The 27,135-nt window shown below is 39.9% G+C and overlaps 1 protein-coding gene across 1 annotated transcript; it reads left to right on the top strand.

Annotated features, from left to right (window-relative positions):
* The first annotated feature begins 17,301 nt into the window (after window positions 1–17,301).
* On the top strand, window positions 17,302–21,320 carry ARMCX5 (armadillo repeat containing X-linked 5). Its single transcript, XM_019438512.2, is given in 3 exon segments — window positions 17,302–17,341; window positions 19,350–19,496; window positions 19,499–21,320. Coding segments are annotated over 3 exon segments (1,680 nt in total). The 3' UTR covers window positions 20,992–21,320.
* Window positions 21,321–27,135: the final 5,815 nt, after the last annotated feature.

The following is a 27,135-nucleotide window of genomic DNA, read 5'->3' as shown; positions in this document are numbered from 1 at the left end:
AATTGGACTTCATTAAAATATGTATTTTTTTCACATCAAAGGGTGCTATAATAAAGTGAAAATACACCCCACAGAATCAGAGAAAATATTTGCAAATCATATATCTGATAAGGAATGTGTATCCAGAATAAATAAAAAAATAAACTCTTAGAATTTAAAAAAGAAAAGTAGCCCTGTTAAAATGGTCACAGATCTCAGTATACATAAAAAAAGACAGGAAAATAATCAAAGGGTACATGGAAAGATACCTAACATCATTAGTCATTTGGGAAATACAAATCAAAATAAAATGAGATACCATTTCACACACTAAGATGGCTACAATTATTAAGTGAAAATAAATGTTGGCGGGGAGTTCCGGAAGATGGCGGCGTAGGAGGACGCGGGGCTCACAGCGCGTCCTGCCGATCACTTAGATTCCACCTACACCTGCCTAAAGAACCCAGAAAACCGCCAGAGGATTAGCAGAAGGGAGTCTCCGGAGTCAAGCGCAGACTAGAGGCCCACGGAAGAGGGTAGGAAGGGCAGCGAGGCGGTGCGCGCTCCACGGACTGGCGGGAGGGAGCCGGGGCGGAGGGGCGGCTCGCCGGCCAAGCCGAGCCCCCGAGTCTGGGTGGCAAAAGCGGAGGGGCCGGACAGACTGTGTTCCGACAGCAAGCGCGACTTAGCGTCTGGGAGGTCATAAGTTAACAGCTCTGCTCGGAAAGCGGGAAGGCTGGAGGACAAAGGGAGGGAGAGCTGCTGAGCCCCGGACGGCAGAGCTCAGCTTGGCGGGGAACAAAGGTGCTCGCCAGCGCCATCTCCCCCGCCCATCCCCCAGCCAAAATCCCAAAGGGAACCAGTTCCTGCCAGAGAACTTGCTCGCTCCGCGCAAACACCCAACTCTGTGCTTCTGCGGAGCCAAACCTCCGGCAGCGGATCTGACTCCCTCCCGCTGCCACAGGGCTCCTCCTGAAGGGGATCACCTAAGGAGAAGCGAGCTAAGCCTGCCCCTCCAGCCCCCGTGCACCTTGCCTATCCACCCCAGCTAATACGCCAGATCCCCAGCAACACAAGCCTGGCAGTGTGCAAGTAGCCCAGACGGGACACGCCACCCCACAGTGAATCCCGCCCCTAGGAGAGGGGAAGAGAAGGCACACACCAGTCTGACTGTGGCCCCAGCAGTGGGCTGGGGGCAGACATCGGGTCGGACTGCAGCCCCGCCCACTAACTCCAGTTATACACCACAGCATAGGGGAAGAGCACTGCAGGTCCTCACCACGCCAGGGACTCTCCAAAATGACCAAACGGAAGAATTCCCCTCAGAAGAATCTCCAGGAAATAACAACAGCTAATGAACTGATCAAAAAGGATTTAAATAATATAACAGAAAGTGAATTTAGAATAATAGTCATAAAATTAATCGCTGGGCTTGAAAACAGTATACAGGACAGCAGAGAATCTCTTGCCACAAAGATCGAGGGACTAAGGAACAGTCACGAGGAGTTGAAAAACGCTTTAAACGAAATGCAAAACAAAATGGAAACCATGATGGCTCGGCTTGAAGAGGCAGAGGAGAGAATAGGTGAACTAGAAGATAAAGTTATGGAGAAAGAGGAAGCTGAAAGAAAGAGAGATAAAAAAATCCAGGAGTATGAGGGGAAAATTAGAGAACTAAGTGATACACTAAAAAAAAATAATATACGCATAATTGGTATCCCAGAGGAGGAAGAGAGAGGGAAGGGTGCTGAAGGGGTACTTGAACAAATTATAGCTGAGAACTTCCCTGAACTGGGGAAGGAAAAAGGCATTGAAATCCAAGAGGCACAGAGAACTCCCTTCAGACGTAACTTGAATCGATCTTCTGCACGACATATCATAGTGAAACTGGCAAAATACAAGGATAAAGAGAAAATTCTGAAAGCAGCAAGGGATAAACGTGCCCTCACATATAAAGGGAGACCTATAAGACTCGTGACTGATCTCTCCTTTGAAACTTGGCAGGCCAGAAAGGCTTGGCACGATATCTACAGTGTGCTAAACAGAAAAAATATGCAGCCGAGAATCCTTTATCCAGCAAGTCTGTCATTTAGAATAGAAGGAGAGATAAAGGTCTTCCCAAACAAACAAAAACTGAAGGAATTTGTCACCACGAAACCAGCCCTACAAGAGATCCTAAGGGGGATCCTGTGAGACAAAGTACCAGAGACATCACTACAAGCATAAAACATACAGACATCACAATGACTCTAAACCCATATCTTTCTATAATAACACTGAATGTAAATGGATTAAATGCGCCAACCAAAAGACATAGGGTATCAGAATGGATAAAAAAACAAGACCCATCTATTTGCTGTCTACAAGAGACTCATTTTAGATCTGAGGACACCTTTAGATTGAGAGTGAGGGGATGGAGAACTATTTATCATGCTCCTGGAAGCCAAAAGAAAGCTGGAGTAGCCATACTTATATCAGACAAACTAGACTTTAAATTAAAGGCTGTAACAAGAGATGAAGAAGGGCATTATATAATAATCACAGGGTCTATCCACCAGGAAGAGCTAACTATTATAAATGTCTATGCGCCAAATACCCGAGCCCCCAGATATATAAAACAATTACTCATAAACATAAGCAACCTTATTGATAAGAATGTGGTAATTGCAGGGGACTTTAACACCCCACTTACAGAAATGGATAGATCATCTAGACACACAGTCAATAAAGAAACAAGGGCCCTGAATGATACATTGGATCAGATGGACTTGACAGATATATTTAGAACTCTGCATCCCAAAGCAACAGAATATACTTTCTTCTCGAGTGCACATGGAACATTCTCCAAGATAGATCATATACTGGGTCACAAAACAGCCCTTCATAAGTTTACAAGAATTGAAATTATACCATGCATACTTTCAGACCACAATGCTATGAAGCTTGAAATCAACCACAGGAAAAAGTCTGGAAAACCTCCAAAAGCATGGAGGTTAAAGAACACCCTACTAACGAATGAGTGGGTCAACCAGGCAATTAGAGAAGAAATTAAAACATATATGGAAACAAACGAAAATGAAAATACAACAATCCAAACGCTTTGGGACGCAGCGAAGGCAGTCCTGAGAGGAAAATACATTGCAATCCAGGCCTATCTCAAGAAACAAGAAAAATCCCAAATACAAAATCTAACAGCACACCTAAAGGAAATAGAAGCAGAACAGCAAAGGCAGCCTAAACCCAGCAGAAGAAGAGAAATCATAAAGATCAGAGCAGAAATAAACAATATAGAATCTAAAAAAACTGTAGAGCAGATCAACGAAACCAAGAGTTGGTTTTTTGAAAAAATAAACAAAATTGACAAACCTCTAGCCAGGCTTCTCAAAAAGAAAAGGGAGATGACCCAAATAGATAAAATCATGAATGAAAATGGAATGATTACAACCAATCCCTCAGAGATACAAACAATTATCAGGGAATACTATGAAAAATTATATGCCAGCAAATTGGACAACCTGGAAGAAATGGACAAATTTCTAAACACCCACACGCTTCCAAAACTCAATCAGGAGGAAATAGAAAGCTTGAACAGACCCATAACCAGCGAAGAAATTGAATCGGTTATCAAAAATCTCCCAACAAATAAGAGTCCAGGACCAGATGGCTTCCCAGGGGAGTTCTACCAGACGTTTAAAGCAGAGATAATACCTATCCTTCTCAAGCTATTCCAAGAAATAGAAAGGGAAGGAAAACTTCCAGACTCATTCTAGGAAGCCAGTATTCCTTTGATTCCTAAACCAGACAGAGACCCAGTAAAAAAAGAGAACTACAGGCCAATATCCCTGATGAATATGGATGCAAAAATTCTTAATAAGATACTAGCAAATCGAATTCAACAGCATATAAAAAGAATTATTCACCATGATCAAGTGGGATTCATTCCTGGGATGCAGGGCTGGTTCAACATTCGCAAATCGATCAACGTGATACATCACATTAACAAAAAAAAAGAGAAGAACCATATGATCCTGTCAATCGATGCAGAAAAGGCCTTTGACAAAATCCAGCACCCTTTCTTAATAAAAACCCTTGAGAAAGTCGGGATAGAAGGAACATACTTAAAGATCATAAAGGCCATTTATGAAAAGCCCACAGCTAACATCATCCTCAACGGGGAAAAACTGAGAGCTTTTTCCCTGAGATCAGGAACACGACAGGGATGCCCACTGTCACCGCTGCTGTTCAATATAGTGCTGGAAGTTCTAGCATCAGCAATCAGACAACAAAAGGAAATCAAAGGCATCAAAATTGGCAAAGATGAAGTCAAGCTTTCGCTTTTTGCAGATGACATGATATTATACATGGAAAATCCGATAGACTCCACCAAAAGTCTGCTAGAACTGATACATGAATTCAGGAAAGTTGCAGGATACAAAATCAACGTGCAGAAATCAGTTGCATTCTTATACACTAACAATGAAGCAACAGAAAGACAAATGAAGAAACTGATCCCATTCACAATTGCACCTAGAAGCATAAAATACCTAGGAATAAATCTAACCAAAGATGTAAAAGATCTGTATGCTGAAAACTATAGAAAGCTTATGCAGGTAATTGAAGAAGATATAAAGAAATGGAAAGACATTCCCTGCTCATGGATTGGAAGAATAAATATTGTCAAAATGTCAATACTACCCAAAGCTATCTACACATTCAATGCAATCCCAATCAAAATTGCACCAGCATTCTTCTCGAAACTAGAACAAGCAATCCTAAAATTCATATGGAACCACAAAAGACCCCGAATAGCCAAAGTAATTTTGAAGAAGAAGACCAAAGCAGGAGGCATCACAATCCCAGACTTTAGCCTCTACTACAAAGCTGTCATCATCAAGACAGCATGGTATTGGCATAAAAACAGACACATAGACCAATGGAATAGAATAGAAACCCCAGAACTAGACCCACAAACGTATGGCCAACTCATCTTTGACAAAGCAGGAAAGAACATCCAATGGAAAAAAGACAGTCTCTTTAACAAATGGTGCTGGGAGAACTGGACAGCAACATGCAGAAGGTTGAAACTAGACCACTTTCTCACACCATTCACAAAAATAAACTCAAAATGGATAAAGGACCTGAATGTGAGACAGGAAACCATCAAAACCTTAGAGGAGAAAGCAGGAAAAGACCTCTCTGACCTCAGCCGTAGCAATCTCTTACTGGACACATCCCCAAAGGCAAGGGAATTAAAAGCAAAAGTGAATTACTGGGACCTTATGAAGATAAAAAGCTTCTGCACAGCAAAGGAAACAACCAACAAAACTAAAAGGCAACCAACGGAATGGGAAAAGATATTTGCAAATGACACATCGGACAAAGGGCTAGTATCCAAAATCTATAAAGAGCTCATCAAACTCCACACCCGAAAAACAAATAACCCAGTGAAGAAATGGGCAGAAAACATGAATAGACACTTCTCTAAAGAAGACATCCGGATGGCCAACAGGCACATGAAAAGATGTTCAACGTCGCTCCTTATCAGGGAAATACAAATCAAAACCACACTCAGATACCACCTCACGCCAGTCAGAGTGGCCAAAATGAAGAAATCAGGAGACTATAGATGCTGGAGAGGATGTGGAGAAACAGGAACCCTCTTGCACTGTTGGTGGGAATGCAAATTGGTGCAGCCGCCCTGGAAAGCAGTGTGGAGGTTCCTCAGAAAATTAAAAATAGACCTACCCTATGACCCAGCAATAGCACTGCTAGGAATTTATCCAAGGGATACAGGAGTACTGATGCATAGGGGCACCTGTACCCCAATGTTTATAGCGGCACTCTCAACAATAGCCAAATTATGGAAAGAGCCTAAATGTCCATCAACTGATGAATGGATAAAGAAATTGTGGTTTATATACACAATGGAATACTACGTGGCAATGAGAAAAAATGAAATATGGTCTTTTGTAGCAACATGGATGGAACTGGAGAGTGTGATGCTAAGTGAAATAAGCCATACAGAGAAAGACAGATACCATATGGTTTCACTCTTATGTGGATCCTGAGAAACATAACAGAAACCCATGGGGGAGGGGAAGGGAAAAAAAAAAAATAGGTTAGAGTGGGAGAGAGCCAAAGCATTAGAGACTGTTAAAAACTGAGAACAAACTGAGGGTTGATGGGGGGTGGGAGGGAGGGCAGGGTGGGTGATGGGTATTGAGGAGGGCACCTTTTGGGATGAGCACTGGGTGTTGTATGGAAACCAATTTGACAGTAAATTTCATATATTAAAAAATAAAAAATAAAATAAAATAAAATAAAATGAAACATTTAGCGCTAAAAAAAAATAAACATTAAAAAAAATTAAAAAAAAAATAAATAAATGTTGGCAAAGATGTGGAGAAATTGGAGCACTCATATATTGCTGGTAGGAATGGAAAATGGTGTAGCAACTATGAAAAACAGTTTGGCAGTTTCTCCAAATGTTAAACATGTGTTGAATAGACATTTTTCCAAAGAAGACATCCAGATGGCTAGCAGACACATGAAAAGATGCTCAACATTAGTCATCATCGGGGAACTACAAATGAAAATCACAATGAGGTGCTTCCTCACACTGTCAGAATGGCTAAAACTAACAATATAGGAAACAACAGATGTTGGTGAAGATGTGGAGAAAGGGGGACTTATACTGGTGGTGGGAATGCAAATTGGTGTAACCACTCTGGAAAACAGTATGGAGGTTCCTCAAAAACTTAAAAATAGAGGTACCCTACAACCCAGCAATTGCACTCTTAGGTATTTACCCAAAGGATACAAAAATATCAATTCTAAGGGGACACATGCACCCTGATGTTTATAGTAGCATTATCAACAAAAGCGAAATTATTAAGAGCCCAGATGTCCACAGAATGATGAATTAATAAAGAAGATATGGTATATATACACATGTATCATGGACTATTACTCAGACATCAAAAGGAATGATAGCTCACCATTTGCAATGATGTTGATGGAGCTAGAGAGTAGTATGCTAAGTGAAATTAGTCAGAGAAAGACAAATACTATATTATTTCACTCTTATATTGAATTTAAGAAACAAAACAGATGAACAAATGGGATGGGGGGGATGATAGACGGAAACAAACCATATGAGACTCTTAAAGATAGAGAACAAACTGAGGGTTGCTGGATGGGAGGTGGGCATGGAATTGGCTAAATGGGAGAAGTTTTGGGCACATGAATGGTTGGAGGGTGGGATGGGGAGGCATGTGGCAGTGGTGGCATATTTGGCCCTGTGGCACTGGAGAAAAGGCTCCTAGAATAGAACTCAAATGGCTTCTTGTGGACATTTATTTGATGCTACTGGAAGGTAAATGCTCTAGGCTGTGCCCTGGATTAGTGATATCCTAGGTTTGACTGGTCCTGGTTGTTTTCAGAGGGTGAATGCGTGACATCAACTGCTTAGACCTGTGATCCATTTTATTTTACCCATGTTCTTGTGGTCCCTGTTGATTATTACCTCTTTTGTCTGAGCATTGCTATATTAGGTACTCATATATTTACACAAACATATATATGTGTAACATATATATTCATAAAATAATAACAAAATACAAAATGCACAATAAATACAAGTGAATAATGGCCTTTGGCTGGAGAAAAGAGAACAAAGATATTGTGGACATCCAAACCTTAGTTTGAAGGTTTCCTCTGGGATCTTTCCTTTGTTCTGAAGGGAAGGAGTTGAGACATCAGAAGAGCCAGATCCCAGAGTTTCATTCCCAGGCCACCCAGCCTCCACCTTCTTAGCCTTCCTGAAAACCCAGAAACACCCATCTGTAATCCACTTAGTGATTCCCATACCTCACCTTGAGCATAGTGAAGACCCGACCAGCTGTGGTGTAGTTCCACTCATTGTCCTGAAGACACCTGGAGTGGGAGAACAGGTGATCTCCATTAGTAACATAGTAGAGAGATGCTGACCATGCAGTACTAAATCTATGTCACTTTTTTTTTTTTTTTTGCTGGGACATATGTACCAGTATGAGCACTATGTGTTATAATGAAGAAAGATCTAGTGAAAATGTCTATCACTAAGTTCCATGCCCACTAAAATTCAAAAATAGAGTTGTTTAAAACTCTATGAGAACTCTGTTCTCATAATAAGAGAATGATTGGGTGCATGGCAAGGCCATTGTGAAAAGCTGTGCTTTCTCAACAAGACAGTCAGAGGGTAGTGAACTAGGCAATGCCAGGTGTAGATGGATCCAATGAGGATGGCCAGACCAAATATATATACATATATATTTATATGTATATCTATACAAATATATATACATATATACATATATATACATGTATATTTATATATATATTAGTATATATATATAAATTCCCTACATATTTTCATGTATCTGAGTGTACAGTGAGCAAAGTTGAAATACCAGTTAGATCTGGCAATAGACATTTCCTTCTCATCCTCAACTTAATACTCAGTATATGAGTATATCACATTCTTTCCAGTATGTCCCTTTTTTGTAGCCACCTGAAGAAATAGGATAAATTTCCACCTAGAATTTGATGCAGATATCAAGACTGATGGTGCCAAGCACACAGAAAGAGGCATGTAATGTGCACATAATGTGTCTGCTAGGGAGAGAACAGTGGAACTCGCAAGATCATTTAAAAATGTATTGAGAAAATAAGGAAAGGGGATTTGGGATTTTTATGGTATATAAGGGGTGGGGACATAGTGAGGGTTTCTGCACACAGACTCATGTGGTTTGGTTCTCCATTGGGTGTCAAAGAAGGGGGCATTTAGGTTTTCTAATAAGCTTACCAGATGTGGAGCAGAGGTGAGGTTTAAAGTTGTCAGTGGTCAAGCATAAAAAAGGATCTGATACCTTTTTCCTGACACCTAGAAACAAGCACAGAGAGTATGTGGAGTTTATGACTCCACAAAATGAGAAGTCAGAAGAGTATGTCTCAAAGAACAGGACAAAATCACAGCAAGAGAGCTAAATGAAATGGAGATAATCAATATGCCTGATAGAGAATTCAAAGTAATGGTCACAAAGATACTTACTAGACTTGAGAAAATAGTGGAGGATCTCAGTAAGATCTTCAACAAAGATACAGAAAATATTTAAAAAGCACCACTCAGAGATGAAGAACTCAATAACTGGAATTAAAAATACACTAGAGGGGAGAGGGATCCAACATGGCAGAGAAGTAGGGGGATCCGAAGTTCTCTCATTTCCCAAACACAGCAGTGTTGAGGCCAAAGGACTTTGGACTCCAAGAATCTGGGCAGCAAAGAGACAGAGTTGCTCCCTGGGACTCACTGGGACAACCTGGCAGGCCACAGGTGAACGATTGCAAACTGGGAGAGATAAAATGGGCAGTGGAGGAAGGGAGTGGCAGGATCCCCTTCTGCAGAAAGACAAAGGGAAGAGAAAGAGAGGCTGGGGAAGTGTAGGACTGTATTAGGACAAGAGAAAAACCACGGACCAAGACAGAGAAAGATCCAATCTCTAACTACCAGGCTTTCTCCTGACTGGGGATGGCTGCCCTGTTCATGTACCCCAGGGGAGGAGGGGAGCCAGTTCCGGGCTCAGTAACTAGTTCAGACTGGATCAGAAGCACAGTCCGTAGGGGGAGAAAGCAATCCCCTCCCTAGAATGCTGTGGGAAGAAGGTATATAACCATTCAAAGGACAAAGACTGCCTGCACCCGCCAACCAGAGACCATATATTGGGAGAGGCATATATTGGGAGAGGCGGAGCAGTACTTCTCCGAAACCAGGGCCTATGGAGTGGGAAGTTTTAAGATATCAGGGTTTAAGTCCCAGCCAAGCACCACGGAGGCATGGGAGTCAGCTGAGTGGGACAAACTGTGTTTGCAGCACTGTGAGGCGGTGCGGAGTGGCTCTTGACTGGAGCCAGGATGCATGGAGCGGGACATTTTAGGACATTAGGGATTAAATCCCAGCCAAGCGCCAGGGAGGCATGGGAGTTGGCAGAGCAGGACAAACCACCTCATTCATGCCCACAGCACAGTGAGGATGGCCTGAACAGAGTGGTTTGGGACACCTGGTCCATGGAGGAGAGACTGAGGTGTCACCATTTTTCTCCCCATCACCAACAAGATGGGGCTTCAGGGAACATACAGAGGGCCCACAGGGGAGGCAGGACCTCCCCTACACCAAAGCAGGTCCCTCCATGCCTGGTAACTGAATATCTACTTGAGCGGAGTTGACACTGAGGAACAAGACAGCCCTTCCTCCAGACTAGCGCTGTTGCATTGCCTGATTTAATTCTCAAAAATTCTTATCATATATAGAGGAGAAAGCAGGCAACATCTTTGACCTCAGCTGCAGCAATTTCTTGCTTGACACATCTCCAAAGGCAAGGGAATTAAAAGCAAAAATGAACTATTGGGACCTCATCAAGATAAAAAGCTTCTGCACGCCAAAAGAAACAATCAACAAAACTAAAAGGCAACTGACAGGAATGGGAAAAGATATTTGCAAATGACATATTGAATAAAGGGTTAGTATCCAAAATCTATAAAGAACTTACCAAACTCAGCACCCAAAAAAACAAATAATCCAGTGAAGAAATGGGCAGAAGACATGAATAGCCACCTTTCCAAAGAAGACATCCAGGTGGCAAATAGACACGTGAAAAGATGCTCAGCGTCACTCCTCATCAGGGAAATACAAATCAAAAACACACTGAGATACCACCTCACACTGGTTAGGGACTAAAATGGACAACTCAGTAAATTACAGATGCTGACCAGGATGTGGAGAAATGGGAACCCTCTTGCACTGTTGGTGGAAATGTAAATGGTGCAGCAGCTCTGGAAAACAGTGTGGAGGTTCCTCAAAAAATTAAAAATAGAAATACCCTATGACCCAGCAGTAGCACTACTAGGAATTTACCCAAGGGATACAGGAGTGCTGAATCATAGGGGCACATGTACCCCAATGTTTATAGCAGTGCTTTCAACAATAGCCCAATTATGGAAAGAGCCTGAGTGTCTATCAACTGATGAATGGATAAATAAGATGTGGATTATATATACAATGGAATACTACTTGGCAATGTGAAAGAATGAAATCATCCCACTTGCAGCAATGTGGATTGAACTGGAAGGTATTATGCTGAGTGAAATAAGTCAGTCAGAGAAGGAAAGATACCATATGTTTTCAATTTTATGTGGATCTTGAGAAACTTAACAGAAGACCATGGGGAAAGGGAAGGGGAAAAAATAGTTTCAAACAGAAAGGGAGGGAGGCAAACCATAATAGACTCTTAAATACAGAGAGAAAACTGAGGGTGGATGGGGAGTTGGGGGAGAAGGGGAAATTGGTGATGGGCATTGAGGAGGACACTTGTTGGGATGAGCACTGGGTGTTGTATGTAAGCTATGAACCATGGGAATCTACCCCAAAAACTAAGAGCACACTTTACACACTGTATGTTAGCCAATTTGACAATAATGTATATTTAAAAAAATTAAATATAGAGTTACCATATGATCCAGCAATTCTGTTTCTATGTATATGTCCCAAAGAATTGAAAGCACAGACTCAAACAGATATTTATGCAACAATGTTCACTGCAGCTTTATTCACAATAGTGAAAAGGAGGAAACAACCCAAATGCACATTCACAGATAAATGGATAAACAAAACATGGTATATACCTGCAGTGGAATATTATTTAGTCATGCAAAATGAAGCATTGGTACATGCTACAACATGAATGAACTGTGAAAAAGTTACTCTAACTGAAGTAAGTCACAAAGGACCACATATTGTATGATTCCATTTATATGAAATATCCAGAATAATCCATAGATATAGAAAGTATATTTTAGTGTTTGCCAGGGGCTAGGAAAAGGGGGAAATGGGGCATGACTGCTTAATAGATATGGGGTCTGCTTTTGGAGTGATGAAAACGTTCTGGAACTAGATAGTGGTGATGATTGTACAAAACTTTATTGTACTATATGCAACTAATTGTACACTTTAAAATTGTTAAAAAGGTGAATTTTATGTTATAGGACATTTTCCACAATAAAAAATAGCTAAAACATGGATTAACCTTGAAAACATTTTGGAAAATGAAAAAAGTCATTTATTTATTTATTTTTCAATATATGAAATTTATTGTCAAATTGGTTTCCATACAACACCCAGTGCTCATCCCAAAAGGTGCCCTCCTCAATACCCATCACCCACCCTCCCCTCCCTCCCACCCCCCATCAACCCTCAGTTTGTTCTCAGTTTTTTTTTTTAAATGAAATATCCAGAATAAGTGAGCCACAGCAACAGAAAGCAGATTAGTGGTTGCCAGAAGCTGGGTGGGGGAGGAATGGTAGTGAGTGATTAGTGGCATGAGGTTTCTGAATAATTTCTGAAACTAGATAATGATGATGGTTGTACAACATTTTGGATGTACTTAATGCCACTGAATTGTATACTTTAAAATGCTTAAAATGTTAAATGTTATGTTGTCTGTATTTTTCCACAATTTAAAAAAATCCACAGTGGGGTCCTTTAAAAAATAATACTGACTTTTTCATGAATATAACATACTTATTGTAGAAATGTGGGAAATACAGAAGGATATAAAATTATGGTGAGAAATCTCACATAATCCAAACCATAAATACAATCACTGCTGCTGATTTTTGCTTTTCTTTGCACATATTATTTCTTTTTATAATTTATATTCTGGATGAAATTGTTTTAGAGAATATATATATTTTTTTCACTTGGCATCATTTCAGAAGAATTTTCCTTATGTCATTAAAATTTTCCTAAACATAATTTCAAGAAAGAAAATTGAAATAATACTATAAATAAACAAGTAGAAAAATCTTTGAAGCAAGAAATGGTGGAAGCACAAGCGTTGGGGAAAGAGAGGTCTCAAGATAGTATGTTTTTAAAATGGGAGAAATAACAGAATGTTTTATGTTGCTGGAAAGATAATTTATTACAATGAAATAAGTATAATGAAATCTTTTTTTTTTTAAGATGTGTGTGTGTTGGGGGGTGGTGTGTAAATATATATACACATATTTGCATTTCTAAAAGTCCGGAAGGATATATACCAAAATGTTAGGAGTATTTATCAGTGTTAGGAAATGCAATGTCTTTTTCTTTTAATTTTCATATAATTACTAGGTTTTCAACTGTGAACATATATAACTTAGATAATAAAAAATAAGTTAAAGCATGTGTAAAACAGACATTCCTGGCAATGTCAATAGAAAATGATGCAATAGAAAAGAAACTAAATCATTTTCAGAATATGGGACATTTCTAAAGCAACGTATGAATTCAATTAAAAGTATGATCATGAGAACTATTATCTCACTGTTCTCTGTTTCCTCCAATGAAAGGGCCCAAATCTGGAACCTCTCCAAAACAATAAAGATGCCTATGAAATATAAAGCATAGCTCCCATAATCATTATTTTCAATAGCTACCCTTTCTACTCCTTGGGTGTTTTATGAGTATCAAGAGTGCTGTTTCACATCACATTTCTGTAAGGATTCAAACACAATCTTCTAAATGGAAAGCATTATCTTTAGTAGTAGTATTAGTACTAGAACATCATTTATTATGGACTTAGCAAACTAGATTGTGAATTGCACCAGAGAAGTGTGTAGATAAAGGATTCTTGGAACAAGCTTGTCCTTCAAATCCAGAGGGTAAGCCATCTACCCTCATTAATGCTATTACAGAATTGGAAACATTCCTAAACAAACAAAAAGGACTCTCTTATTGTCTTTTACCGACATGGTGGCCCAGCTTAGAGCCCAGGTATGTAGGCCTGAGGAGTTTAGCATTTCTAAGAATGTGTGGTTTAAGTTTTTAAATATCCTCAGATGCTAAGGAATATTTTATTTAAATTACAATTTTTAATAGTTAATACAAACATGAGGTTCAAAATTCAAAAAGCACAGAAGTTCATACACATAAGTCATTAAGTGTACTTCACATCTTTGTCTGCCAATAGGTTATCCTCCAAAAAACCAAAAAAAAAAAAAAAAAACCAAAAAAAAAAAACCAAAACAAAAAACAAGCCCTATTACCAGTTACTTGTTGATATTAACAGAGATATTCATTATATGCATATATATAATAAAATAAAATATTAAACAAATGATGGCACACTAAACATTGTTATGCATCTTGCTTTCTTCACTTAAAAATGTGTTTTGGACATCATTCCTGTATCAGTATACGTAGATAGAGCTGCTCGTTCTTTTTAACAGCTGCATGTTGCATGGAGATACACTAAAATTTATTTAACCTTCCCCTATTTATGATTATTTCAAAAATTTCCAATCTTTTACTATTAAAGACAATTCTGCAATGAATATCCTTATACATATAGCATTTTTCAATGTACAAATAATACTTTAGGATAGTTTATTAAAGTATAATTGCTGGTCAATTGTTATATACATTAGTATTTTGATAAACATTGCCAAATAACCTTCACAGAGTGTGTAACAATTTATACTCCAACTAATAATGTATAGGAATGCCAGTTTTCTCACCTCTTCTCCAATACAGTTTGTTTCCAAATTTTTTGTTCTTTGCCAATATGATAGATGAAAAACAATATATCACTATAATTATAATTTGCACTTAGATTACCAGTGAGATGAAATATTTTCTCATATACTTAATAAACATAGACTTGTCTTTTTAATGAACAGTCTGTTCATTTATTTGCCTATTTTTCTATTGGGATGTTGGTCATTATATTTTCTTTATAAATTCATTGGGGTTTGCTATATGCTAGGGAGCTTAGTAAGGCATAATTCTAAACATGAATAGAAGACAAAAAAATAATAACAAACCACTAATACCAAATCCGAATTATATGTATCTTCCAAATGTAATTACAATATAAGATATGAAGATGCCCAGGTTTCTTTCTAAAATATATTTTGGTAAACCCTTGCTTTCTTCCTCCATAGAAAAATTACATATAAAGCATCTCCTGTGTGGCAAACTCTGGGCTAAGCCCTGGGGTTACAGACATCAAAGACAAAGACACTTATAGACAGCCATTGATCTACAACCAACAGAAGATACCATGGAATTCTCATGATTCAATGGCCTTCACCCCCTTCAACTATTAACTGACTACTTTGTCTTCCATGTATGGCACTGAGGATACAGTGGTGAACAAGCCTGAGAACAGGGGAAAAAAAGACTGAGAAAGTGGCCCTTCCTTCATGGGTTTGAATTCATGTAATTTGAATTACAGTCTAATTCAAATTCCCTCCTGATACTGCTCAGAGTGGAAATTCAAAGAAATATATATAGTCAGGGAGAAAGAGCATATGCATTCATCAGGCAGAACGTAGTGGTAAAAGAAAAGGAGTCATGAAAGCAGCTAGGATCTACCTTGGGAAGTGCATGAGTAGTGTCCCTTTTCCTCAGAGAGGAGCATGTAAGAGAATCCAGAACTGGCTCTACCTAGTGCCTGACACCTGAATGTGAGGTGACAGATAGGGAGGAGCACATGACTCGGTCTGGATCCTTACAGGGACAAGTCTTTTTTCTTGCACAATTGTGGGGACCTGGAAATGGCACAGTGTGCTACCATTTCGAATGAGAACAAAAAAACAACAGTGTGGTAGAAAGAATGACTCTGGGCACAGACTAGTGGTTCATTTCTTTGAGTTAGAGGTCAAGATCTGTTTTCCTTTAGAAGACAGTGATGAGGCCTCCGTGGGAGCCCCCTCCCACTTTCTTCCTTTCCATGGCCCCATGAACAATGAAAAAACTTAGGAAGGCCACCCTAGAACCTCCAGCACGGGTAATTTATGGGTACAAAGTTACTTGAATATTAATCCTCTTTCATGAGAACAGAGTTGTTTTCCTCTTGCCCATGTTCAGGCCCATGCATATTTAGATGGAGGAAATATCGTGAACATGAGGAGGGGAGGCAGAGCTTGAGAATGGGACAGATACACACAGGGGTAGTTTGGTATTAATATGCTTCTCTCCCTCCATCACTGTTTTCCCTATATCTTTACCCCACCTTACATTCGACTATTTCAGTGCAAGAAACATGGTAAGTAATAAAGATGAGAGACTTAGGGGAGAGAAGCAATGAAAGCCTAAGGTGTTTGATATTGATCACAGGTTAGACCACAGTAGTTTTCTAGAAGCCAATCCCACAGTAGCCCAATTCGTGCACAGAATTAAATGCTTGGAACGGCAGTTTGGAGGGACTTCTCTAATAGAGGGGAAACAGCTTTAGAGCAGATTAGAATGCACTCCCTTCTCTCAGTCTTGAACTTCTTTCCAGACTCTTTTATCTTGGTCCCCTCCCCCAACCCACCTATTTAGGTGGGCCTAGGACTTTGGAAAGGTGAAATGTGTAAACACAACACTCTGGTATCCTTCCGCAAGATCGGGCCAGAGCAAAGTGACCCCCAAAAGTCGCATGCGTTTCAGTTCAAGAAAAAAAAAATGTAGGCCTGGTGGGGGAGATCTTGAAAGAAGGGAACTAATGCCGAGACCCTTTGATATTGGCTTCCTTCTCTCCGTCCAGCGCTGCTTCCTCTATAACCAGATGCTGCCCCTGCACTTCCCAGGAGAAATAGCCAGGGTGGAGCTCACCGACAGAGGGCGAAGTGGAGGTATGCAAAGCTTGGTATCATTCCGCCTACATAAAGCCGGATCCCCTTACACTACGCTCTAGCTCCTCCCGCTGCCGCTTTTGGTACTGGGGACGTGGCCAAAGTCTGCAGAGGAAAAGGTAGCTGTTAATAAGTCTCTACGCGTGCGTCCCAGAGGAGGGTTGGGGACGGGAGGAAGGGATATACCGAAAAGTAACAATCGTTTGCCAATTACAGCTTTTACTCTGACGAAGCAGGTATCGCGCGTCCTAAATCCCAGGTGCCGGGCCAGTCCCCAAACATAGTCGCCGCCATTGTCTCGTGTCCTCGTGTCCATCTGACTGTCCGTCCCTCTTTCTGTAGATCACGGCACCCCCTTGAGGCAAGGAAATAAGAAAACTCCCTCTGATCCGAGCAAAGCAGGTCAGTGAGAAGGCGGGAATCACTTGGGAGTGTGGAGATGGGTATCAGAGGAATGTGGGATACGTGACCTGGTCTAGGGCGCCAGCGGTGAGGGGGAGGGGTCAGGGGTAATTTGAGTGGCACACAACTATAAATTTAAAATGATCTGCTTCTTGCTAGCTTGATTTTCAAACACTAATCCCGTGTTTGGGAAGGTAAAGGAGTATAGTAGCAGCTTCTAGGAGAGAAATGGCGATTTATATGATAGCAGGAGGGGCGGCTGCTGCCGGTGAGAACGGTTGTTCGGGGAACCCTGGGAGGGAGAGAGTGTGAAAAGAAGTTGTAACTGTTTGATAATCATGACCCTGGATTAGATTAGAATATCGTTTCATGTACTGGTTACTAGTCTGATTATTAATAATCAAGTCTCTCCGACTGTCTTCATTTGGTCTTTGGGTGTAACCTGTGTTTATATGTGTAGGCCTGTTCTTAAGTTTTTGGTACAGCATGTTTGTGTAAAGATCTGTAGAGGCCCGCGGACCACAAAGGAAGGGGATAAGAAAAGGAAACTTGGCCTGATTTCTCCTGGGTGGGCAGTGCTTGGAGTTGGTAGATGGCTAAGACTAGAATAGGTAGGAGTCTAGGGGACACTCCAGATCTCCTTTCTGCATGCTTTCTAGACAGTCCTCCCTTGCTCCTGTTGTGTTGCAGAAAATGATAGGCTTTAGGAAAAGGAAGGAAACATAAGAGCTTACCTGAAATTTGGAAGTCATACTTTTCATTGACTTCCAAACAACTTCCATGGCTTGTCTGAGCCTTCCATCTCTACTATCACCACCACTATCTTGCAGGGATATTTGAGTTGTCTGTGCATGGGAATTGTCAGACTTTTGGAATGGAGCAGAGGAACTTGGAGGGAGGAGAAGAAGGAGAGGTGCAGAAAATTTTGGCAAATAGGTACCTGTATCCAGAAGGGATACAGATTTCAGGTGCTGATCTCTACCAAGGACCCAGTCTTCATTGTCTCCTGTGTTTCCTTTTATTTATCTCTGCATTTGTGAATCTCTGTGTACAGAACCATCACCAGGTCTGTGGAACTCTCAGTTGTAAAGATTTGCAAGTCACAACCCAACTTGAACCTAGAAAATAATGAAGAGAAACATGCCCTGTGTCTGTTACGATTGGTGTGAGGGTAGAGGGACAGAAGACGATTGAGACTAGATAATTCTATTCTCTTTTGTTCTCCAGTTTAGTAATCACTGTTTGGTCCTCTGCTGATGTAGTTGGGAGTCTTTGAAAGCTTTGGGGGTATAGGAAGTTGCTTGTTTTTCTTATTTCCCACTTTCTTTTCCTATTCTTATGATTCACCCAGGCCAATTTTGAATGAGAGAAATGCAAGGGCAGTCACTGATCAAGAAAATGGTGGGCAACAGGGAGGAGGAGGATCAATCCTGAATTAGGGCAATGGGATTATGGGACCAGAAGGAGGCAAATACTAGACAAACTACAAATACAGAGACCAGGGACCAAGATCTTTTAAGCAAGAGATCAGTTTCCATATCCTCTTGTTTGTTTATTTGTCCATTGATCTGCCTGTAGGTCTGCTGTAAGTCTTGTCAACATTGGAAGCAAGGAAAGGAGGAGAAAATTACTCCAGATCAGTGAAGTTTGGTATGAGTATGGAGACTTCCCCAGTAGACCTGTAGGATGAAGTAGTAGAGATCTGCTTGGGTCTAGCAGGGATAAAGAGCCAGTCTAGGGATTCCTTAGCCTCTCTCACTCCCATTCAGCTTTCCCACCCATTCTCCATACTTCTGTTTTGTGTCTGCAAACGAGATTAGTAGCACCTTCAGTTTTGTAGAGAGTGTGAAATGAGGACAGAGTGTGCTAAGTATCTACCTCTCCCACTTAGCACTGAATGTCCATAACTCTCCTGTCTCTCTGTGCTAATCAACATAAGAAATAAATTGGAAAAGACTCAAGGCCCCATTTCCTTCCTCCACCCCTAGGTCCAACTTCAGTGGCAGATCTGGTGGCCTTGGAGTGGCTGAAGACACCCACCCTCCACAGGGCTGCGCTCAGGCACACAGCCATTCTTCCTTTCCCAGAGTGAGCTTCCTCTGCACGTTGTTTATATCATTGACAGAGCCTGTAGTTGGAAAGAGGGCCGAGTGACGACTGGACTTTGTATGAAAACACCAACCTGGGACAGACCTTCAGTCAATGCTGAGACAGGGTTGGAGGTATATAACTTGGCCTTGTCTTTAACTTGGATCATGACTGGCTCTGAGGGTAAGGCAGGGGCAGAGGAGGGGCTGAGGTTTGCCTAAAAGCTGGAATCAGTGGCCCTGCCAACCCTAGAGCCAAGGCTAAGATCCAGGCCAAGGCTGGGGATGGAGCAGTGGCCAGGACACAGACTGTGACCTACACTGAGGCCGTGGCTATGACAGGGATGTGAGCAAGATGGAAGCTATGGCTAAGACTAGAGTCATGACTGAGACTAAGGCAAAATCCCTGGCAGAACCTGGTATAGTGCCCCAAGTCAAGTCAATGCTGACGCCTATGGCCAGGGTCAGTGCTGTGACCAAATACGAAGTCAAGGCTGGTGCTGGAAGTGAAACCAATATCAGGTCCTTTGCCAAGGCTGATGATAAGGTCAATATTGAGTCCAGGTCCCAGAGAAAGAGAGAGGACAACATCAAATTCAGGGCTGGGGCTGGGGACAGAGCTGGTATTGTAATCGAGTCCAGTGATGAGGATGAAGAAAATGTCTGCTCCTGGTTCTGGGCAGGAGAAGAGCCTAGTGTAGGATCCTGGTTCTGGCCTGAAGAGGAGATTCCTTCTCAAGTTTATAAGCCTCCACCTAAGATCCAGGAAAAGCCCAAGCCCATACCCAAACCTGAACTCACTATAAAACAAAAAGCAGCAGCATGGTCAAGGGCCAGGTATAGTGTCCTAGTCCCAATAGAGAGAGGGAAGCCATTCTTGCCTCCAGAAGGGAATTGGACTCTCGTTGAGACCTTGATTGAAACTCCTCTGGGGATTCGGCCTCTGACCAAGATCCCACCCTATAATGGACCTTACTTCCAAACCTTAGCTGAGATCAAAAGCCAGGTTAGGTATAGAGAAAAGTATGGGCCCAATCCAAGAACCTGCCGCTGTAAATCACGTGACTTTAGTTTAGAGCCTAAAGAGTTCGATAAACTCGTTGCCCTACTTAAGTTAACTAAGGATCCTTTTATTCATGAAATAGCAACAATGATAATGGGCATTAGTCCTGCTTATCCATTTACCCAAGATATAATTCATGATGTAGGTGTTACTGTTATGATTGAAAACTTGGTCAATAATCCCAATGTTATAGAACACCCTAGAGCTTTAAATATAGTAGATGACAACTCTGAGTCTTCTGAAGAACCAAAACCAGGAGAGTCATACGTATATCAAGTTTGTAAGGACATATTCTCTTATCCCTTGAACTCCCCTGTGCAACTGGCTGGACTAAAATTATTAGTGCACCTGAGTGTGAAATTTGAGGATCACCATATAATTATTAATTACATTCCAGATTTCCTCACCTTGTTAAGCAAAGGAAGTGTCAAAACCAAGTTTTATGTTTTAAAAGTGTTTTTGCGCTTGTCTAAAAATCAAGCCAATACAAGAGAACTGATTAGTGCCAAAGTACTGTCATCATTGGTTGCACCCTTTAACAAGAATGAGTCGAAGGCTAATATTCTTAATATCATTGAAATATTTGAGAATATAAATTTCCAATTCAAAAAGAAGGTGAAGCTATTTACCAAAGAAGAGTTCACTAAATCTGAGCTTATTTCCATATTCCAGGAAGCAAAAGAGTTTGGTCAGAAACTCCAAGACTTAGTAGAGCACAGTGATCCTGAGGTGAGAGATAAAGTTATACGATTAATACTTAAACTCTAAATAGCTGTATGTTCTCACAGAGCCATGAACATTTTTTTTGTGTTATAATATGAAGCTATGCATATAATAATTGTAAGTTCAATATTTGTTATTTGTGTTGGTTGATGGAGGCAATTTTATGCATACCAAATAATCTTGAGAGCTTGAATGTTTGTTGATTTTTACTGTGCTATATAAATTGAGATATTTTTAATCTTTCTGCAATATGACCTGATAATGAACCTATTCATGCTGAGAAAGCTATATTTCTGTGCTTTATATTGACATAGTGTATTCCTTTGAGGCTTCATTTACATGTTAATAAAGTTGCATGCTAAAACTGGTGAAAACATTGTTGTAGTTCTTTAGTTGAAGTCTAGTCAGAAAGATAAAGCACAAATAACACAAAGATGATAAAGAGCACTGTCAGTGTTTGTAGGAGGGTACAGACCAAACAAGCTCACATTGATAGATCCTTTACTTTCAACATGTTCAAGGAATAGAATCGCACTACACAAGAAGACAGGACTGTTACTAGATGTAACTAGTGTTACTAGATGTGTTACTACTAGATGACATCTGGGCAGATCTGGGGAAAGGGGTAAGGACACTGACCTAGGAGAAAGGGAACACAGATACTTTCATTCCAGTCTGAATCCCAGAACTTCTGTTCACCTTTTAACATAGGACGTCTCATTAGGATATCTTGAAGCTTTTAAGCTCCCAAGAGGATTCCTGGTTCTCATCCCCATTTAGAAAAGCCATGGAAGTATGTTTCTGAAAGGACCCAGTCCCACTGTGCCCTCAACCTCCAGGTACGCCCATCCAGGGGTACCAGGTTTACTGTTTCATCTGAGAGTTCCTTCCCCTGTAGTCCTGGGCCTCAGAGGAGGCTCTTCCTGGAGACCAACTACTGAAACTGCTTCATGGATAGTCTCATTTGCCCTGCCTTGGTGATGGTTTACTCTCATCCTTACTTTTGTTTGCTGGCCAATGGTTTGAACTTGGTAATTTGCACCTATCCTTGGTGGCAGCACTGTGTTTGTGCTGATCCCTTTTGGTCAGAGCTCAGAATGTTGAGCTCAGTGAGATAGCTACAAGATTCCAAAGTCCTTTAGGGGTGTGTAGTTAGGAAGGAATTAATTCCCTAATTCCATTATCCTATCTTATTTGTACAGTTTATAGAGCTGAAGCAATGTTCTCTATACTGCTTCAGCTCCTCCTGAGTATACTTAATGAAAACTAGGTTCTGGCTGGCATAGAATGCCTGAGTATAGATTGGGATTAGGGATCACCTCTGCCTCCTTTTGCTGTTCTTGTTCTGTTTCCTTTACTGCCCAGAATTGGGAAATACAGATATTAGGTTCAGTGTACAAATACTAGTCTTTCTTTTGGACTTCCTCTCTTCTAATTTATGTATTTTGGGGAAGGCCTAAACTGAAAGAATCTCAACAGAATGTCTGTCATGTACTCCTGTTTTTAGAAGCTATCCCTAGTTTAATTTCTATTAAGGTCAGTTCTGAACTTATCTGTTATACATCTAGGAATTAAAATGAAGGGCAACTGGCCACATATGTTCATTAAGGGTGAAAAAAAGTAGGGTTTTTGCAATGTGCAGCTGTAACTTAGATGATTTTTGAAGTTCTTTATAATTTGTTTTTTAATCCTTTGTAATTCTAGCTATGTGTACTAATTTGAGAATTGGGGTCTTCACAATACAATTGGACCAGACCCTTTGGAAATATTCTGGGTCTTAAATGGCCTATGGAGCACAAGATCAATTGATAGCTATGGAATTTCCAATCAGCTAAAGAGAAAAATGAATGTGAGGTATGCAGGTATTTGTGTCAAGGCAACAAGCTGATGGCCTCTCCTTAGGTGGGAGTTATGGGAGACAGTCATTTCCCAAATTTTTCCTGGGATGTACTTGAAGTCAAAACCCTGTTGCTCATCTCATCTTTTCTAGAAAAATAATTCAGGCAACACCATGTTGTATCAGGGCTGATCTGGATGTTACTTTTCTTAAAATGTTGCCTCTGTAGGTAAAAATCAGGATGGATTTCTCATCTTTCCTGACATGAAGTAAAGTAATTAACTAATCTTCCTACAGCACACCATACCGTCAAATTTAAAAGAGGAATTTTCAATGGGAATTCATCTATACAATATCATCAAATTCCCTAGCAAGGCTTTCAAAGCTCTGTATCCTTTGGCATTTTCCGTTTTTCCCCTTATATCCCACCATGTGACCTACATTCAAGCCTCACTGGGCTATTGTTTCCTGACTATTTTATGCAGTTTCCTGCTTTTATGTCTCAAATGCCAGGTCATTTTGAAGTCTTCATGACACATTTATCCCCCCTCTCCATGTTGGAATTAATAGCTACTTTTGCATTTCCAAAATTTTTTATTTACTACTGTATTTTAGCATTTGTGTCTTTATACTATACCCTGGAGTCTTAGTAAGTTGGATCTTGTGTTTAGAGACAGCTTAGAGGGGGGAAGCTTGGACTTTGAGAATGTCTCAACTCCAAAGTGTGAACTTTTTGTTGTGTATACTAATAATAATGATTAACATTTATACATTTATTAAGTGCTTACTATACGCCAGATACCATACTATGTGCTTTATTTGTATTAACTCATTTAGTTCCTAAAACTTGTGAGAAAGTGGAGATACTGATTGGTTAAATAATTTGGCCAACTTCATTGAGTTGGTTAGTAGCAGAGCTGATATTCAAACCTTTGCAGTCTGAATCTGGAGCCAGCATGTATACCTACTTTGTAACTCTGTAACCCCACACAGCCCTTAGTAAAGTACATGGCCCATCCTAAACTTAAATTTGACTGTTGTCAGACACACCTGTCCCTTATCTATTCTGCTTTTTCCATTTGTGTAGGCCTCCTCCTGCCTTACCTTCATTCCTTACCCAACTAAGCCTTCAGGTCCATCACTTTCAACATGTTTCACATTTTTTCTTGTGGTAAAATATATATGTAACATGAAAGTTGCCATTTAGTGCACATGAAAGTGCACAATTTAGTGACATTAATTGCATTCACAGTGTGCCATCAATACTATTTCCAAACTTTTTCATCTCCCAAAAGAGAAACTGAGTAACCATTAAGCAATAACTCTCAATTCCCCACTCCTTTCAGCCCCTGGTAATTCCCAATCTACTTTCTGTCTCCATAAATATGCCTATTCTAAATATTTCTTATAAATGGGTACATTTTTCATACAATATGTGTTCTTTTGTGTCTGGTTTATTTCACTTAACATGTTTTCAAAGTTTATCCATGTTGTAGCATGTATCAGAACTTTATCCCTTTTTAATAGCCAAGTATTGTTCAACTGTGTGTGTGTGTGTGTGTGTGTGTGTGTGTGTGTGCACCACATTTTGCTTACCCATTCACTTGTTGATGGGCATTTAAGTTGTTTCCACCTATTGGCTATTATAAATAATACTGCATTGAACATTGGCGAACAAGTATCTATTAGAATCTCTGCTTTGAAATTTTTTAAATATATACCTAGAACTAGAATTGCTGAGCCATATGGTAATTCTATGTTTAGCTTTTTGACGAACTGCCAAACTGTTTTCCATAGCAGCTACATCATTTTACATTTTCCAACAGCAACATACAGGGGTTCCAGTTTGTCCACATCCTTACCAACACTTGTTATTTTCCATTTTTTAATAGTTATCCTAGTAGGTGTGAAGTGGTATTTCATGGTGGTTTTCATTTGCATTTCCCTAATGACTAATGGTGTTGGGCATTTTTTCATGTACCTATCGGTTGTTTGCATATCTTCTTTGGAGTAATGTCTACCCAAGTTTTATTGTTGTTATATTGTAGTATTTCTTTATATTCAAGGTACAAGTCCCTTATTGGCTATATGACTTGCAAATATTTTCTTTTATTCTGTAAGATTTTTTAATGTTAATGATGTCCCTTGATGCATAAAAGTTTTTAATTTTTATGATATCCATTTTATCTATTTTTTGTGCTTTTGATGTCATATCTAAGAATCCATTGCCAAATCCAAAAGCTAGGAAGATTTATTCTTGTTTTCTTCTAAGAGTTTTATAGTTTTAACTTATGTTTAAGTCATTGATCCGTTTTGAGTTGATTTTTGCATATGGAATTAGGAAGGGGTCCAACTTCATTTTCTACGTGTGGGAATCCACTTGTTTTAGCATCATTTGTTGAATAGACCAGTCTTTCTCCATTGAAGGTACTTGGCACTCTTCTCAAAATTAATTTGCTGTAGACATTATTGGTTTATTTCTGGACTCTTAATTCTGTTCCATTCATCTCTAGGTCTATCTTTATGCATGTACTGCAAGATTTTGATTACTGTAGCTTTGTAGTAAGTTAAGAAATCAAAAAGTGTAAGTGTAAGTGCTCCAACTTTTCTTCTTTTTCAAAAAAAATTTTTTTTTTAATCTGAATCCCTTTCCATTCCATATGAATTTTAGGATCAGCTTTTCCATTTACATCAAATAAGCCATTGGAATTTTGACAGAGATTGTATTGAATCTGTAGATTCCTTTGGGGGTATTGTCATGTCAACAATGTTAAGTCTTCTGGGGTGCCCGTGTGTCTCAGTTGCTTATGTGTACCACTCTCGGTTTTGGCTCAGGTCATGATCTTGTGGTTTCATGATTGCAAGCCCTGTGTCAGGCTCTGTGCTGGCAGCACAGTGCCTGCTTGGGATTCTATCTCTCCCCCTCTCTCTGCCCCTCCCCCACTCGTGCTGTCTCTGTTTTTCAAAATAAATAAACTTAAAAAAATATTATCTTCCAATATATAATAATGGGATACCTTTTTATTCATGTAAATCTTTAATTCCTTTTAGCAATATTTTGTAGTTTGTGTACAAGGATTTCATCTCCTTGGTTACAATTATTCCTAGAGGATTTATTCTTTTATTTTTTTAAATGTTTATTTATTATGTTTGAGAGAGAGAGAGTGCAAGTGGGGGAGGGGCAGAGAGAGAGGGAGACACAGAATCTGAAGCAGGTTCCAGGCTCCATGCTGTCAGCACAAAGCCCGACGCAGGGCTAGAACTCACAAATTGTGAGATCATGACCGGAACTGAAGTCGGACGATTAACCATCTGAGCCACCCAGGCGCCCCCAGTTTATTCTTTTAGATACTATCGTAAGTGAAATTGCTTTCTTAATTCCGTTTGCAGATTATTCATTGCTGGTATATAGACTCATAACTGATTTTTGTGTGTTGATCTTTTGTGATTTTTGTGTGTTGTAACATGTAGCTTTGCTGAATTTGTTTGTTAACTTTAGTAGCTTTTTTGTGCATTCTTTGGGAATTTCTGTATAAAGGATTATGTCATCTACAAATAACAATACTTTTCTTTCTTCCTATTTGGATACATTTTATTTCTTTTTTCTGTCTAATTATTCTGGCTAGAACTTCTAGAACAATGTTAAATAACATTGGTGACAATGGACACGCTTGTCTTTTTCCTGAACTTAGGGGGAAAGTTTTTAGTCTTTTATTGTTGAGCATAATGTTAACTGTGGGTTTTTCATAAATGCTCTTTATCACGTTAAGGAAGTTCCCTTCTCTGCTTTATTTTCTGAATGTTTTATACCATGAAAGAGTATCAGATTTACACAAAGGTCTTTTTTTTTTTTTTGCATCAAATGAGGTTATCATGTGGCTTTTATTGTTGTTGTTCTATTAAGGTAATGTATTACACTATTCTAGTACATTGATGTATTACATTCATTGACTTTCAAATGTTTACCACTCTTGTATTCTTTTCTTTATGTTTTATTTATTTATTTTGAGAGAGAGAGTAAGCACACATGAGGGTGTGTGCACAAGTGGAAGAGGGGCTGAGAGAAGGAGAGAGAGAGAATCCCAAGCAGTCTCTGCACTGTCCTCACAGAGCCCAACGTAGGGTCAAACCCACGAATCATGAGATCATGACCTGAGCTGAAATCAAGAGTTGGTCACTTAACTGACTGAGCCATCTGGGTGCCCTACCATACTTGTATTCTTGGAGTAAATCCCACTTGGTCATGGTATATAATCCTTTTGACATGCTATGGGATTCTGTGTGCTAGTATTTTGTTGAGAATTTTTGCATCTATATCTCAAATCTATATTCATAAGGTCTCTAATGTTCTT

This window comes from Panthera pardus, unplaced genomic scaffold (assembly GCF_024362965.1).
Source record: "Panthera pardus isolate Hobbes unplaced genomic scaffold, ASM2436296v1 HiC_scaffold_27, whole genome shotgun sequence".
Taxonomy (NCBI): domain Eukaryota; kingdom Metazoa; phylum Chordata; class Mammalia; order Carnivora; family Felidae; genus Panthera; species Panthera pardus.
Note: the sequence above shows the minus strand (reverse complement) of the source record. Positions and strands in the feature narration are given on the sequence as shown.